General features: G+C 45.6%; 1 protein-coding gene across 1 annotated transcript in view; it reads left to right on the top strand.

Moving 5' to 3' along the window:
• Positions 1-11,924, top strand: part of LOC119444760 (uncharacterized) — a 100,720-nt gene extending 88,796 nt beyond the window's left edge. Inside the window, exons 15-16 of the mRNA XM_049663612.1 lie at positions 436-1,410; positions 11,764-11,924. Of these exons, the coding sequence (XP_049519569.1) occupies positions 436-1,410; positions 11,764-11,909 (1,121 nt within the window). The 3' untranslated portion in view covers positions 11,910-11,924. The remainder of the gene's footprint in view (positions 1-435; positions 1,411-11,763) is intronic.
• Positions 11,925-15,905: the final 3,981 nt, after the last annotated feature.

A 15,905-nucleotide genomic window follows, 5' to 3' on the forward strand; every position in this document is an offset into this window, starting at 1 on the left:
GCACAACACGCTTGCCAGCAGCCGAACCCTGAACGCCGTCTTGAATCCGGCAGAATCGAGTCAGCAGAGCGTGACGATGAAACCACTTGGCTGCATCGTTTTTTGCATCCAAAGACATGGCGCGTCTCTATAGAGAGCGTCTAAGCCTACATGCTCGGGTCACACATGCGCGTTGGTGTCGTGACAGGACGACGGCGGCGGCACCAATGGCAACAGCGCCTCCAGCGTCTACATAATTTTTCATCACAATGAAAAAGTTGCCGCCGATCTGTAGCCCATGCGTTAGACAATGACGGGTGGAAGACCACCTTCACATTCCAAGGCTTTCGCACGTACATTAAAAGCGACCAGACATCTTGAAACGCATGCATCGAGAGGCCGAAAAGCGAGGTTGTGGCGTTGAGACTACTGAAACATAATGACTTTACTTTTCAGGCTCAGAGGGCAGACATGCACAGGATCCAAGCGACAACACAAGTGTACCCGGTTCGCCACCTGGCCCAGAACACCATCCAGATGCTCTTAGCACAAACGACGAACGACAGATCTCAACAAAGTCGACAGATCACTCCGCCGGCGACGCAAGTTCAAGCCCCGCTGCCGAGGGCACTGTGCGCCAGAGCTCTTCAGCTCAAGACGAGCCCGTAACTTCGGGTACAAGTGCTGAACCTGTCACCGGCAGCGTGAGTGTCGCGGATGGAGACTCGCCGTCCGAAGAATCCAAATTGACAGGTTCTCGTGAAACCAATGCCGAATCTGCGACGGAGTCCATCAACGAGAACGCTGCGTCCGAGGACGACAAGGCGGCTTCGGCATCTTCACCTGGTCCAGATAATTCTGAAAAAGCCGACGCCACAGAAGTTCACGGAGTCGAAATTTCCTCAGAAGTCTCCGCGGACACGACGGCGAGCCCCGACGGGGGCTTGGTGGTTGAAGGAGAAAAACTGACTGAGTCTCAAGAGTCAGTCCACGACTCTACGACTGAAGTCACGGCGAACGCCGCGGTTGGCGGCCACGAGGCACCGGTGACGTCATCCGAAGATTCCGAGAAATCTGAAAAGCCCGAATCCCCGCCGCCGGATGGAGGCGAAGATACCTCGAAAGACGCTCACGAGAAGGCAACGAGCTCCGTACAAGGCCCTGCCGGCGAAGACGTGTCGAGCGCGACAGAAGCAGCGGGCACAGACCACAATGCTGGCGGTGAACCGGCTGGCGGCGCTGAACCGGCAACAGAGATGCCGCCAGGCTCCACTGCGGACGGGGAAAGCGCGTCCAGGGTGCGCCGTAGCCTCGACGATGCTCGTGTTTTGGTGTTGGAGCCACCAGTGATCTCCCTGGGCAAAGCGCTGGTGAATGGGGCGTCCAGTGCCATCAACGCTACCCGAATACTCGCACAAGCTCATCGCGGAGGTAGGTTTGGCTTGGCGTGCGTGTTTCATGACAGCATGCTAGTAGGCCGTGACGTAAGAGAGCCTTAAAGCAGTAGTGTCATGAAATGTATTCTGGCGCGATGGCCACTCTAAAAAATTCTGACTGTCCCGTAATCGAGAGTAGATATAAGCAGGAAATGGCTACCGCCAAAGCAGATTGGTTGCAGATGATACTAGCCACAATCTTAAAATGGGTATAGTGCACGTTCGCCAAGGGCACAACCCACCACACCACAACACACAACCATCCGCGGCGCGCCGGACGCTGCCGGCCTGGTCACGCCGCGTGGCGCCATCTCTCGAAGGAAGCGGCGCATAACCCGAGCCGTGGAACTCGCGGACTGCTGGCGTTGAAAAGAGCACAGGTAACCCCGTCTCAGCGCCAAAAGATGACAGTCAAGTGTATGGTGCCCTGTATCTGCCTTTTGAACGTCGCAATTGGAAATGACAAATAAAACTTCAGCCTACTAGAAGTTACAGCGCGAGTGACATTGTGAAAAAAAAAACATTAGGAAGAACTCTGAAGCTATATTTTCTTTGTAAATTGTTTGGGCAGTAAGTAGCGTATGTAATGCGGTCGTGTACAGAGGGTCCTGCACATAATTTATTTGCTCCTTTTTTGCTTGCATTCTGTTCTTTTTGCCATGTTGAATTGAAGCGTCGGCAAGATTACTTGTAATGTAAGTTTGTATAAGGCAATCCACAGGCAATCCACAGGCTTTCCACAGGCAATCCGTGAATGGAATCTCTTGCCTGATGACGTTGTCGCCTGCACATCACTGCAAACCTTTATCGCCAAGTTAACAAACAATACTTTCTAGCTACTATATATGCACGTAGGCGCGCTGTGTCGTACAATGGCATTTTGAATCACTTCGCAGTGTCTTGTTTTCTGCCCTGATATATATGTGGGTATGTATGTGTATATATATATATAATATGTGTGTGTATAAGTGTGTATATATATGTATATATATATTTTTTTTTGCTGTTCATGACTACATTTTCTTTCTTCGTTCTTCATTTTTGTACTAACCTTCCAACACGGCGTTTACTACTTTCCCCCCTCGTTTTATAGCATTTGTATAATGAATATTGAGTGCATATTTTACTTCCCTGTTCACTGAAACTTATCTACGTCCGCGCCTACCTAAACCATGTTCCCTTGAATATGTATCCTGCCCCTTTCCTGCAACAGCCTCAAATGTGAGGCTAGCAGTATGTTCAAATAAATAAATAAATAAATAAGTGTACTTGTATGTTCCCACCCTGCTAACATCTCTTAAAAGATCGCAATATCTATAAATAATGTAAATGAAAAAAAAGGCCAGAGACCGCATTTTCTAAACTTTTCAATGGTAGCACTGATGATCTCGTTTTGATCTCGCAACAATGCCCAGATGTTCTCGTTTGAGTGCCTGGATAACGGCTCTGCTTTTGGCTCAAGGTCATTTGAAGGTCGCCGACGACGGGAGCGAAACGCATTTCATGCTAAATATCTGCTGTCAACACTTCACCCACTTATAACATGCAACGCCTGGCGTTTGTATGCATAAAATACGTCCAGGAATGTGATGTGTTCCATATAGCCCCATCCTTAAATTGCCAGTAATGCGGAACAACATTCAGCCCTCTTCACCACGTAGGTAATGCGTGGTGTGAAATAGACAGACGACGGAGAACAGCGACGCGCCAGATTATTCCGTGAGGCAAGATACAATTTCGGTTTCTCGTTTTGAGGTTTTATCTTGTAAACGCCAAAGAGACGGCATTTTAGAGTTTGTTGCGCTCTAACTTAAGATACACTCTTTACCTTTTGTTCAAGACATGCTCTGAATGGCTTGCGGTGAAAGCTGCTCGAATTGGCGACTGTTCAAAGCGGTTCAATTGCCTTAATTCTCGCGCTTGTAAAGAAACATGCATTCAGAACTTTGCCACGCACTTTTTCCTCCATCTATGGGTCTCCTTGGTACGTCGATATACATAACTGGAGCGTGAAATCAAGCTGTCTTGTATTTTGGGGCTGTAGTTTGGCGAACTCCCCACATCACAGTAAAACTAACCACTTGTTACACTTAGAATTGGGTCTTTTGTGCTTCTGCAGAGGGGCGCTTCTATATTTATTAAAGCGAAAGCTTTACATGTATCATGGTGAAGTCTCCTGTTTCAAGGCCGTTTCAAAACCACATCGCCGACACGAAATGGTCCTCCTAAGATAAGAGGCGATAATGCGCACAAAACCGCGATTAATGGTGGAAGAATGATTAACCAAGGCAACTGAAGTGATAATGGGTATACAGAAAGGAGAATGAGGTGAATTAAGAGTGAGTTGAAGGTGAAATACGAGTTAATTGATGATGAATTAATGGTTTTTTTTTTGGGGGGGGGGAGAATAGGAGCCAAGCGAAAGGTAATGATGAGAGAGTTACCTAAGAAAATGAACGGTAAATGAGAGTGAATTCACATTGAATGAAGGTGAATGAAGTGGTGATAGGGAGAATCAAGAGTGATGAACAGTGCACATTTGGAGTAATAGAGCAAACCAAGTGTGATGGAAGTAAAACCGAGATGGGATAGAGTGAATGAAGGTGAAGCAAGTAGTGATACGGAGAATCAAGCGTGAATCAAAAGGTTGGAGTGGGAGAGGGACTTGCAAAAAATATTTTGCGAGATTTGAAAGTCCAAGGGAGAGTGACTCTGCAAAAAAAAGTGTTGAGTCACGGTTCGAGATTGGTGAATTATAGGAAGGATGACACCATGATGATTTGCAAAATGACTAAATTGTGGTATCAGAGTGATGATGACAAAGCAAAAAAAGTGGTCGTCGTGTCATTGAGTTAGCTGCGCTCGGGCTTTCGCCTTCAAGTCATCTTAGTTGTAGCATACGGGACCCCTAGTAATTTTTTGAGAGGCATGCATTCAGAACTTTGCCACGCACTTTTTCCTCCATCTATGGGTCTCCTTGGCACGTCGATATACATAACTGGAGCGTAAATCAAGCTGTCTTGTATTTTGGGGCTATAGTTTGGCGAACTCCCCACATCACAGTAAAACTAACCACTTGTTACACTTAGAATTGGGTCTTTTGTGCTTCTGCAGAGGGGCGCTTCTATATTTATTAAAGCGAAAGATCAATACTTCGGATAAAATCCTGCAGTGCTGAAGCAGTCTTCTCTTCCTGACACTGTTAGGGTAAAAGAATGAGGACTGGGAAGGGAAATTGTCTCATCAGAAATCACTTCGGCAAATCAACAATTTAATGAGTGACGTTCGTTTGCCTTTTCTGAGGTAATAAATATACTTCAGTTGCTACCCATCTTGATGGTTGCGGCAAAGTATAAGCCGCTTTTCTAAGGAGTATTTGTGTTTGATATTCTGACATCAAAACTGTAAACCACTCCCGTCTCCGGGTGATTCCACGAGAGATCAACACTGGTCCAAAAATTCATATTTTAGATTTCATTCAATATTTTATATTTTGTGCGCATATCACTCGGTAGTACGAAAGTGAACTTGCCTTCTTTGACAAATGTATACTTTAGGAGAAAAAAAAAATATCGAAGTTCTTCAGGTTGCAGGCGCCATTTTTATGCACCGGGCATTCTTGCAAATTCACAACAATGTGAAATACAAAATATTACGGCTACAAAGAATGCATTTTCTTCTGTAAAACGTATACGTAAAGAAGAGTCAGCAAGCGTTGTTTGAAGCTTCTGTGCAAAACAGAAGTGTTTTAGAAAAAATTCTTAATTTGCTACACCTCTCGAAATTTGCTATATTTACGAATTTTTATCTACTAAACTAATGCATGTAGCCCTTTGAAATTTGGTAGGCTATGAGACCTGAACCTGTTTAACGATTGTGCTGAATATTGTTGCTGTAGCGCAAATTTCCATTTTTACAGTTTGCCTCAAATGTGAAGTTTTGAAGAAAATGAACAATATTTAAAAATAAAATAAAAAAACCCATCGGTAATTTTTCTCAAAATTTCGTAAACAGCTGTCCACAGACACTGGAAAAAGAACATTAAAAAACATCTTGCAATTATTTTGTTTTTAATGACAATATATGTGGTAGAAATGAGAGCTTCGCCGGGATGCAGCAAGGTGCTAAGGAATAGGGACATCGGGGTAAAAAGAACGTCTATTAGCCTCTGACTTGCCTAAACTTGGCCATGATTGCGACAAAAGGGCAGTTTTGGTAAACTAGTATTATGATTGCAAGCACGTAGTTCTCGAATGCCTAACGTTCTGACGTAAATTGTGCTGCTGGGCCATCATTCGCGCCCATATTTTGTTAGCGCTTTCAGATGATGCTCTTCTAAAAATCGTCTATTTTGAACGAGTTGGTAGAGTGTAGAAGAATGGCGAGTGTGTCCGTGGGAGGCGGTGGCAAACAGGTGGTAAAGCGAAATACGTTGAAAGTTGCTGGCGGTGTGGCCGCCGCCTTAAGAGGAAGCTTTAGCTTGGGTGCTCCTATCTAAGGTAAAACGAGAATTCGTTTTTCTCGGCAACCACTGCACCACATTTGATGACGTTTGTTGCAGTTAAAAGAAAAGTGAAACTCTAGTGACTGTTGGTTGCGATTTTTTTATTTAAGTCGTCAACTGTTTAATAAAATTGACAAAATAGCAGAGTTTCAGAAAACGAAACTATCAAATTTACAACTCTAACTCAGCAATGAAACATGATATCACAGTCTTGTAAACTGCACCGAATAGTAAATCTAAAGTGCACAAATTGCTATATTCTACATGGCTTTAAAATAGACTACTATATTGTGTGTAGAACTTGTGCAAAATCCTTGTAAACAATGTAACAAATTCATGTAAGAAATAAATTGGCATATCAAATTTGTCTGCTTTGAATGCTCTAATAGATGCCGTTCACAGGTCTGCGATATCTTTTATATAGGTGCAGAGCTACGAATTTGTAAACTTTGTGCCTCTATTTTTTTCAAACTTACCAATTCTTGAAAATTCCAGTTAAATAATGCAGGCCAGAAATCGACATTTCGCGTCCGACAGTCACTAGAATTTACCTTTCTCTATCATGTGCAACAAATTTAAGTAAAATCTGCCCAGTGGTTATCTCAGAAAATCGTTTCTGCGTTTTACATGTATTTGAATAGGCGGCATCAGAGTTGGGCCCGAGCTAAAGCTTCTCTTAAGAGCAAGCTTTATTAGATTCGCTTCATTAGATCTGCGTGATCTGGCCCTCTGGATCAGTTGGTCTTATTTGAAAATGCGGAAAGAACCGCCATTACTGCAGCGCTTCGTAAACTGAGGACGCGTTCTCAGCACGCTATCATCCATTCAGATTTGTCAGCGGTGCTCCAACATTTATCCGGTGCATTGCATGGCAGCAAGTTCGGCCGATAGTCAGTGATGTTAGCTCAGGAGCTCAGCAATAGGCATTTCATTCTGAAGTTTCAGTGGATACCACCACATGTTGGACTTGCAGGCAATGATGCAGCAGATTACATTAGGAGTGCCAATGAATCACCCCTTATATAAAGACTTCTCAGCACTTTGAATATCACCTCACCATCCAGGAGTGGTTTAAGGAATCCGTCACGCAGAAGCTATACGCTGTTTCATAGAGTAAGAACTAGTAACGCGAACCCCCCCCCCCCCCTTCCCTGTTAACGCGGAATAGTTCATCTGTGCCTGCCAATACTTCAATAAAAACACACACGCTCTACTTGAGGCTTCAGACAGAAGACAATTTCCTTAAGAGTGTGCGGAACAGGTAATGTTTCCCAAAACGCATAAATTTCTGAGACAGGAAGTATCGCGTCTCTTCCCACCTGTTCAACCCCCTTTTTAAAGAGGCGGACAGAAGAGAGCAACCGCTGGCACTATGTGCCAGCTAAATCAGCCCTAACCAACGCCATCGCCCCCCCCCCCCCCCCAACTACCGTATCTTAGGTTATACTGTATAATGACGTTGCCGACGGAGCCATGGCGAGTACAACGTTTTTAGAGACCTTTACCTGCCGTAAATTTTGTTACTTGTGTACATGCACAGGGAGCTCACCGTTAAACCTGCAATTATCTGCGCTGCAAGCTACGCACACTTGTTAAATAAAATGAGGCATGTAAAGCTTGCTCTGTCGACGTATATTTACTCCCATTCAAGAGAATGTGTATTGTACTAAACGGTATTTTATGCATAAGTATTAACCATAAGGGTAAAATTACCCTTTTGTCGCAATAATGGCCAAGTTTAGGCAAGTCAGAGGCTAATAGACGTTCTTTTTACCCCGATGTCCCTATTTCTTAGCACCTTGCTGCATCCCGGCGAAGCTCTCATTTCTACCACATATATTGGCATTAAAAACAAAATAATGCAAGATGTTTTTAATGTTCTTTTTCCAGTGTCTGTCGACAGCTGTTTACGAAATTTTGAGAAAAATTAACGATGGGGTTTTATTTATTTTGATTTTTAAATAGTGTTCACTTTCTTCAAAACTTCACATTTGAGGCAAACTGTAAAAATGGAAATTTGCGCTACAGCAACAATATTCAGCGCAATCGTTAAGCAGGTTAAGATTTCACAGCCCACCAAATTCGAGAAGGCTACATGCCTTCTCAAATTCAGTGGGCTGATGTTCAGTAGATAAAAATTCGTAAATATAGCAAATTTCGAAAAGTGTAGCAAATTAAGAATTTTTTCTAAAACACTTCCGTTTTGCACAGAAGCCTCAAATAACGCTTGCTGACTCTTCTTTACGTATACGTTTTACAGAAGAATATGCATTCTTTGTAGCCGATAATATTTTGTATTTCACATTGTTGTGAATTTGCAAGAATGCCCGGTGCATGAAAATGGCGCCTGCAACCTGAAGAACTTGGATATTTTTTTTTCTCCTAAAGTATCAATTTGTCAAAGAAGGCAAGTTCACTTTCGTACTACCGAGTGATATGCGCACAAAATATAAAATATTGAATGAAATCTAAAATATGAATTTTTGGACCCGTGTTGATCTCTTGGAATCACCCCTCCCAAGAAACGGGAATTTTGCGAAGATCAAGGTTGATTAAGCGGCTGAAGCTCTAATCACAACTATCTAAACCTTGTAGAGCACAACATAGCTATGCTCTGCTCTACAAAGCAAGTAGAATGGCCAGTATAGCACAAGCCAGTTGCGTTTCTCTGTGCCACAAACATTTATATCTCGTATCTCAACGAGTACTTTGGTTTCCATTGCAGTGTATTAGTTCAAAAGGATTGTGCAGAAGCCATCGGTAGGTAATGAGTTTTAATGCAAGCGAAAAGCCGAACGCTTCCCGAGAACGCTATTCTTTTGGACAAAGCGCTTAGTTATGTGTACGTTCGTTATAGAGAGGACATTTGGGCGGCGCTTGTTCTTTCAGTGCGCAATTCCGTTGAGAGCAGAGTCTTCAACCCCCACGTATATCGCCGTAGCATGGGCGGCTTTACTTGGTCGACAGCAGGAGATAACGCAAGCTGCTAGCGGGGCCGGACCGGCGGTGACCTCGGAGACGTGACGAAAGGCGGGTGGGGTGGGGACGGCGACATCGACGACACAGACGGTCTTTTTGCTGCCAGTTTCGGTTTCAAGGAGCCTGCCAAGGGGAACTAATTGTTCGCGTAGCTCCCACATGAGCTCCGCTATTGAAAATTGGTTCGTTGAGATAGGTCGTGTCGTGGACGGGCCCCAAATTACTCATTTGCTGTAGCCACCTATTGTTGATAATTAGAAAGTTAATTACCGCAACTTCGCTAATTACGCACGTAAGTGCGGAAATTGCTCTGTATCTGGAGGCCTCCAATCCGTACACTCGAATGGTAAACATAACGTGACCAAGATTTATATTTGCCTAATTTTAAGAATTTGGTACAGCTAAAAAACACCCTGTATATATATATATATATATACACACACACAATCACCAGCCCTTCCCCTGTCGAGAAAATGGGGGTATGCGAAGCTTGTCATGTGGTGTATACCTGACCCACTAATTTCCCGTAGTTACGATGCGTGCACCAACGTTGTCGGGTTCCCGGAGGAGACGCTGTCGCAGGCGTTCCACTTCATTTGCCTTAAATTCATGGTCGGTGGCTCTTCGCTGACGTTTGGCCTCAACATCGCACTCCCGCAACTCGGGGTCCGCGGCTCTTCGCTGACGTTTCACCTATAGCTTCAGAAGCCCTCACGCTAGAATCGGCGCGTTCGACGATTAGCCCATTTCCGAGCAAACGCAGCCTGCTTCTCGGCAGAACGCACCACGAGCGGCCTTCCCATCTGCTCGCCGAAACTGATCTGAGGCGAGGGAAGCCCGCCGGAGCGCGCCAACCCCCTTCCTTTCCCTTCCCTCCCCGCGACACACCAAACGACCATGATTGGTCGCGCACCTCACGTGATCCGGCGCCGGCGCAGCTTTCCCCGCACCTGCTCTATCTTTCGGCCCCCTTCGTTTCTTTCTTCCTTTTTTTTTCTTTATTTCTTTCTTTCTTGTCTCTGGGTCATACCTGCATATCCAATGCGGGTATGCGCCTAACGGGATATTATTATTATTAATCGTGACGTAACTGTAGAGCATGTAATTTTATTGATGTCATGACCTATCGGTCATGTTAGTCATACATTCGGACCCTTCTATGCCATTTTTGTATACACCAAGTATGCGAGACGCAAGTTTCCGCCAGGTTTTCTATAGGGTTTTAGCGTGATACCGCCACCACCACCAACGCCGACAGTTGTGCGGCGTTTTACACAAGCTTCGCTTGAATAAAATCACATGTGGCGCATACCAGCATCGGATATGCGGATGTGAGCCAGGGATATGCGGGTATGAGCCACGGACAAGAAAGGAAGAAACAAAGGACGAAAGAAAGCGCAGGTGCGGGAAAAGCTGCGCCGGCGCCGGATCACGTGACGCGCGCGACAGATCAGGGTCGTTTGGTATGTCGCGGGAAGGGAAAGGGAAGGAAAGGGGGTTGGTGCACGCTCCGCCGGGCTTCCCTCGCCTGAGATCAGTTTCGGCGCCCGGATGGGGAGGCGCGCGCGAGGTGGGTTTCGCCGAGGAGTAGGCTGCTCAACTCGTTCGGGAAAGGGGTCGTCGTCGACGTGCCGATTCTAGCGTGAGGGCTTCCGAAGCCCAGGCGAAACGTCAGCGAAGAGCCTGTGGACCCCGAGTTGCGGGAGCGCGATGTTGAGGCCGAAACGTCAACGAAGAGCCGCCGACCCTGAGTTTACGGCAAACGACGCGAAACGCCTGCGACAGCGTCTTCTTGCCACAAGCTTCGCTTACCGCATTTTCTCGACAAGGGAACGGCTGGTGACTTTATTATCGTTAATCGTGACGTAACTGACGAGCATTTGATGTAATTGATGTCATGATCTATGAGCCATGTTAGTCGTACATTCGTACCCTTTCATGCCAATTTTGGTATATACCAAGTGAACGAGACGCGAGTTTTCGAGAGGTTTTCGATATGGTTTAAGCATGACACCTACCACCACCACCACCACCGCCGCCGCCGACACTTGTAAGGTAATACACGCTTCACTTGAAAAACACTGGCATTCGAGCAACAGCGCATGCGCTGTTGTGTGATGTATAACGTCGTCGGCTCGGCATACGTGGTAGTTGTCGGTGGTCTCGTGCTCCCAGTCGTCGGAGGCGCCTGACGGCGTGGACGCTGTAAGCTAGTGGGCGCTCAGAGCGGCGCAACAGGAAACACTGGACAAAGTATCGATAATTCCTTCACGATAGGTATCAGGAGGTTTCCACCGCAGTGAGAAACGAGGCATCATCAGCAGCGAGTCAGCGTGTGGTGACCATGCTCTTCTGGCACAGTGTTGAAATTGTTTCTTGAAGTTTGGCGCGCGTTTATAAGGTTATACTTGAATGGTCTTTGGTTTTGTTTGACTAAACTATATTTATCACGTTAATACAGCCTGCGCACTGCCTTCGAGTGCAGTATCCCACACGTGCCACGCTAACGTGCTGCATCTGTCCTTTTATCCTTCCAGAGTGATGGATGCTGGAATAACTCGAATGCAATACACGAGGAGAATATGGGGCGCTCGTTAAACTGAGCCTTATCCGGCGCTTGGCTCGAATGACCTAACACCATAGTGCGTACACTGAAATCATAATTGTCAGCTTGGCGCTGGTGTTGCGAGTAACTTTGGTGTGACGGTTATGCTGCACACAAAAAAAAACTATGTATATTGTGTGCACAAGAGAACGCGATAGCAATGGTGCTAGTAGTTTGAATCAGCTGTTAATCGCCAGGTATTTTCCTACAAGCCATTCTGTTACATTCGCTGAAAAACAGTTATCTGCCTTTTCTTGCAGGTGGGCGTTACACGGAAGACACTAGGGCAAAGCACGCTCCAATATTGATACCATCCGTTGTTGAGCCAGCCTCAATTGGACTACAATATCATGTTGCAAAAGATGGGGCGACTAAAGGAAATATCACTCGCCAGCATGGTTTCTAGATAAATAAATGTTTCTCGTCGTTGGTTTCAATTAGTTCCATAAGGATTAGGCTGTGGAATCTGCATGACTACCATAGCCTGTGTGAGTGCATATTACGGCGTTTGTTGTATCACCCGCGAGTAGAAAGCGCTGTTCCTTGTATCATTATTTCTGTGGCCATTCAAGGGCTAGTACTTCATCAATCCACGCAAACTAGCACTGCGATAGTGTATTTAGAAGCGCATCATACACAGCTTTAGTTAAAGCACGGAACATCGAATACTTTCATTCCTACGCACAAAAAAAAAAAAAAAAAATAGAATAAAAAAATAAAAACGTTCTTCCGTGCACGGATGCAATAGTGGCCCGCACGGCTGGCGTTTCGCGGCGCCACTTTCCGGGGTAGAAAGATCTTCTGCACTTCAAGCACCGATCAAATCTAGTTGTGAGACACGCGTACGGGCCCCAGTGGCCGGCCAACAAAATAATGTTAGCGCCTGTCTCAACAAAAATGTCACTTCCTGATCCGCAGGACATGTTCCGTCGAAACAGAGATGACGCTCAGCTCCATGAACCGCTTATCAACGGCCATGTTTTGAACGTATTGGGTTCTACGGAAGCTTCGCTGCCACGTATACGTGTACCATGTACCCGCCGTGTGGTGCGACACAACAGAAAAAAAATTTAAAATTTGATTTCACATTACCTGAACGGCAGAATGGTGACGCAGACTCCGTAACCGGGCGGTGCGCATTGGAGTACGGTATTCACATGCCGTCCAATCTCGAAGGTCATGCAGTGGAACCGGCCTTTCTCTATAGTGGCGACCGTTGGCGCAACTGTTTCCTTGCAGCAAAATCTACATTTTTTTGCGTCATTGCAGGTAACGTGCAAGGTAACGTTATTGTGAAAAAGCCAGGCAAGGGAGGATCGCAAACAGCATTAAAACTGAACCTACTGCAACATACTCGCACTATGAGGAATTTCATCTACAGTCGGGCAGCGGTTTAGATGGCAGGGTCGTAGGCCTGGCGCTTCTATTTTGGCACTGCACAATATCTTTATCATGCCTTTGCTACACGCGCCATAAACGGCAATTTGATCAAATAACGCTGGATGTGTACATCACTTTCAGTTAAGCAGATCGTTCATGAAGCGATTAACTGTTCAATAATGTATATCAATCGTCTTTTAATATGCCATATACATTATATTGCTTAGTGTGGGAAACCTCTTAAGGTAAGCAGGCTTTAACATCAGGCTTCTGTCCTTGACATGCTACACCAACATAGTTTTGGGATGTCGGTTCTTCCAGTGTGCTCATCGACGTTGCTACGCTGTTGGCCCTGGAATGGCCTTGCGTATTTGGCTAGAATTCTTACGTGAACACTGTCAGCAATATGTGCACGTCTTATAAGTTAGTGCAATGAGTAGACGTATAACGATTGGTATGGTTTCGTGGAATACTTAATAAAAAGTTGGTTAAGTGAGCATACAGTGCTCTTTTTGTAGAAAATTGTAAATTACCTAAGACAAGCAATATTGTCAATTTCAAACGCATGACGCATGCGTGCTGAGCTCGGTGCCTCCAACTACTCGCGAGCGGTGTAGTTCAGTAGCAAGGTCTGCCTAACAGTGTTTCAACTTAGGTGGATCAAACATTAAAAATATCACGTGCAAGTGACGAGAATGCGCCAACTTAGGTTCACTGTCCTCATGAGCAACTCGAAGTATTTTTTACTGACCTTAGGTAATCAATTGCGAATAATTATTGTACTAACAAGGGCAATAATTGACCTAAATCAACCAAGAAACGGGCTTTCTTCAGGAAGGGATGTTCTACAATGGATGGCATTCATGTCATCAGTGAGGTAATTGAGAAATCTGCGGAGTACAATAAGCCTTTCTATATGGCTTTCATAGATTATAAAAAGGCATTTGATTCAATAGAGATACCAGCAGTCATGAAAGAATTGCGTATTAAAGGAGTATAGGAGGCATACGTGAATATCTTCGGAAATATCTACGAAGATTCCACAGCTACCTTTGTTCGCCACAAGAAAAGCAGAAAATTATCTCTCAAGAAAGGTGCCAAGCAAGGAGACACAATTTTGACAATGTTTTTCGCTTCATGCGTAGAAGAAGCATTGAAGCGATTAGACTGGGAAGGCTTAGGAGTGAGGATCAGCGCTGAATATCTCAGAAACCTTGGGTTTTAAGACGATGTTGTCCCGTTCAGTCACACTGGGGAGGAATCACAAGAAATTATTAAAGACCTTAACTAAGAATTGAGTTGAAGGTTAATATGTAGAAGAAAATATAATGTTCAATAGCTTGGCAAGGGAACAAGATTCCAGGATCGTCAGTCTGCCTCTATAGAGTCTGTACAGGAGTACGTTTATCTAGGTTAATTACCGGCACGGGTCTCTGATCATGAGAAGGAGATTTACAGAAAAATTAAAATGCTTTGGATCGCATACGGCAGGCATTACCAAACCCTGAATGGGAGCGTACCACTGTCGTTGAAAAGAAAAATGTACAGTCATTGTAGCAGCGCTAACATATGGCGCCGAAATTTGCAGGTTAATAAAGCAGCTCGAGAACAAGTTAAAGACCGCCCAAAGAGCGATGGAACGGGGAAAATCCGAGGACACATAAGCCCTTCTTATGAGTTGTGAATGCAAAAGCATTAGTGTCCAATTGAATGTCGCTAAGCGGTCATTCAAGTTGTGAACTCCTCGCGGGCAAGCGAGCTCGCTGAGACGCTTTGCCAACGCCTCCTAGATAGCAGAAATCCGGTACGCTTCCATCCGTGACGTCATGCTACCTTGCTCGACTGCCATAGAATCTAATGCAGACGCTCCCAAGTAAGCCGCGGGGATTTTGACGTCACCGCTTTCGTGACGCCTGGCTTGGCAATGGAAATTTCGGTCCAAGTAACATGATGCCAGAAAGCAGAGGGCACAGAGCTGCACTCCAGGAGGCGCTGGTGTAGCTCAGTGGGTAGGGTACTCAGCGTCTGAGCGTGGGATCAGAGGTTCGAAACTCGCTACTGGCAACGTTTTTCCTTTTGACTTTTTACTCAGTTTTTTTAATACTGCATTCTTCTTTATGCCAATTACCGAGGCGAAGTTAGAACGCTGGCGAGAGCTTTCGCGGACGAGGAATGTGGGGAAAACGAAGGCTTCGGAGAGCGAGGGTGACGTGTAGTCGAGGCGATACCCTCTCCCCTCATGCAACAGCTGGCCGCCCAGAGCGGCAGCAGGTGTTGCCTTTCGCCCGCCGTGCTCCAGCGAGGCGCGCATGTGGCGTGGCGTTGCATCCAATGGGCATTTAGGCGCTGTTTCGCTGGCACAGACGCCGTTTTTTTTTTGCGCAATAGGCGATTGGATGCTTTCGCATCAAACTATGGGGTATTACGTTAACAGACAGGAAGAGAGCAACGTGGATCATAGAGCAAATGGGATAGCCGATATTCTAGTTGACATTGAGACAAATGCCTCGGGTAGATAACCGGTGGACCATTAGAGTTACAGTGGGGTGCCAAGGGAAAGTGAGCGCAGTCGAGCACGGCAGGAAACTAGGCGGGGTCATCATATTGCCACGTAGTACGAAAACAGTGCTAAAACTGTGAATGACGAAACTGATTCTTTATTGGGCGATCCTGTGCCCAGCAAAGAAAGTAACTCACTTTATAAGAGCGGCGAGCACAATCGTTGGTCGTTGATAAAAACTGATCAGCGGCGAAACGCGTCGGCTTTCATAGGTGAGTCACCGAAGGTTCCAGAGTAATCCCTGCTGCCCCGTGTCTTCCAGAAAATACTATACAATTTGCGTCGCTCGTACAATCAGATTATACAAGTGTCGGCGACAACAGAAAACGGATAGGAACATCGATAACGTTCGAGAAACTTGGGATACATGCACACGCGTCCTGCGCCGAGCCACGTTTAACATTTGTTAGCCGGTGGAAAGCAGTCACCGTAGAAAGATAAACAAGTACACGTGTGAATACC

The sequence above is a fragment of the Dermacentor silvarum genome, chromosome 3, assembly GCF_013339745.2.
Source record: "Dermacentor silvarum isolate Dsil-2018 chromosome 3, BIME_Dsil_1.4, whole genome shotgun sequence".
Lineage (NCBI taxonomy): Eukaryota > Metazoa > Arthropoda > Arachnida > Ixodida > Ixodidae > Dermacentor > Dermacentor silvarum.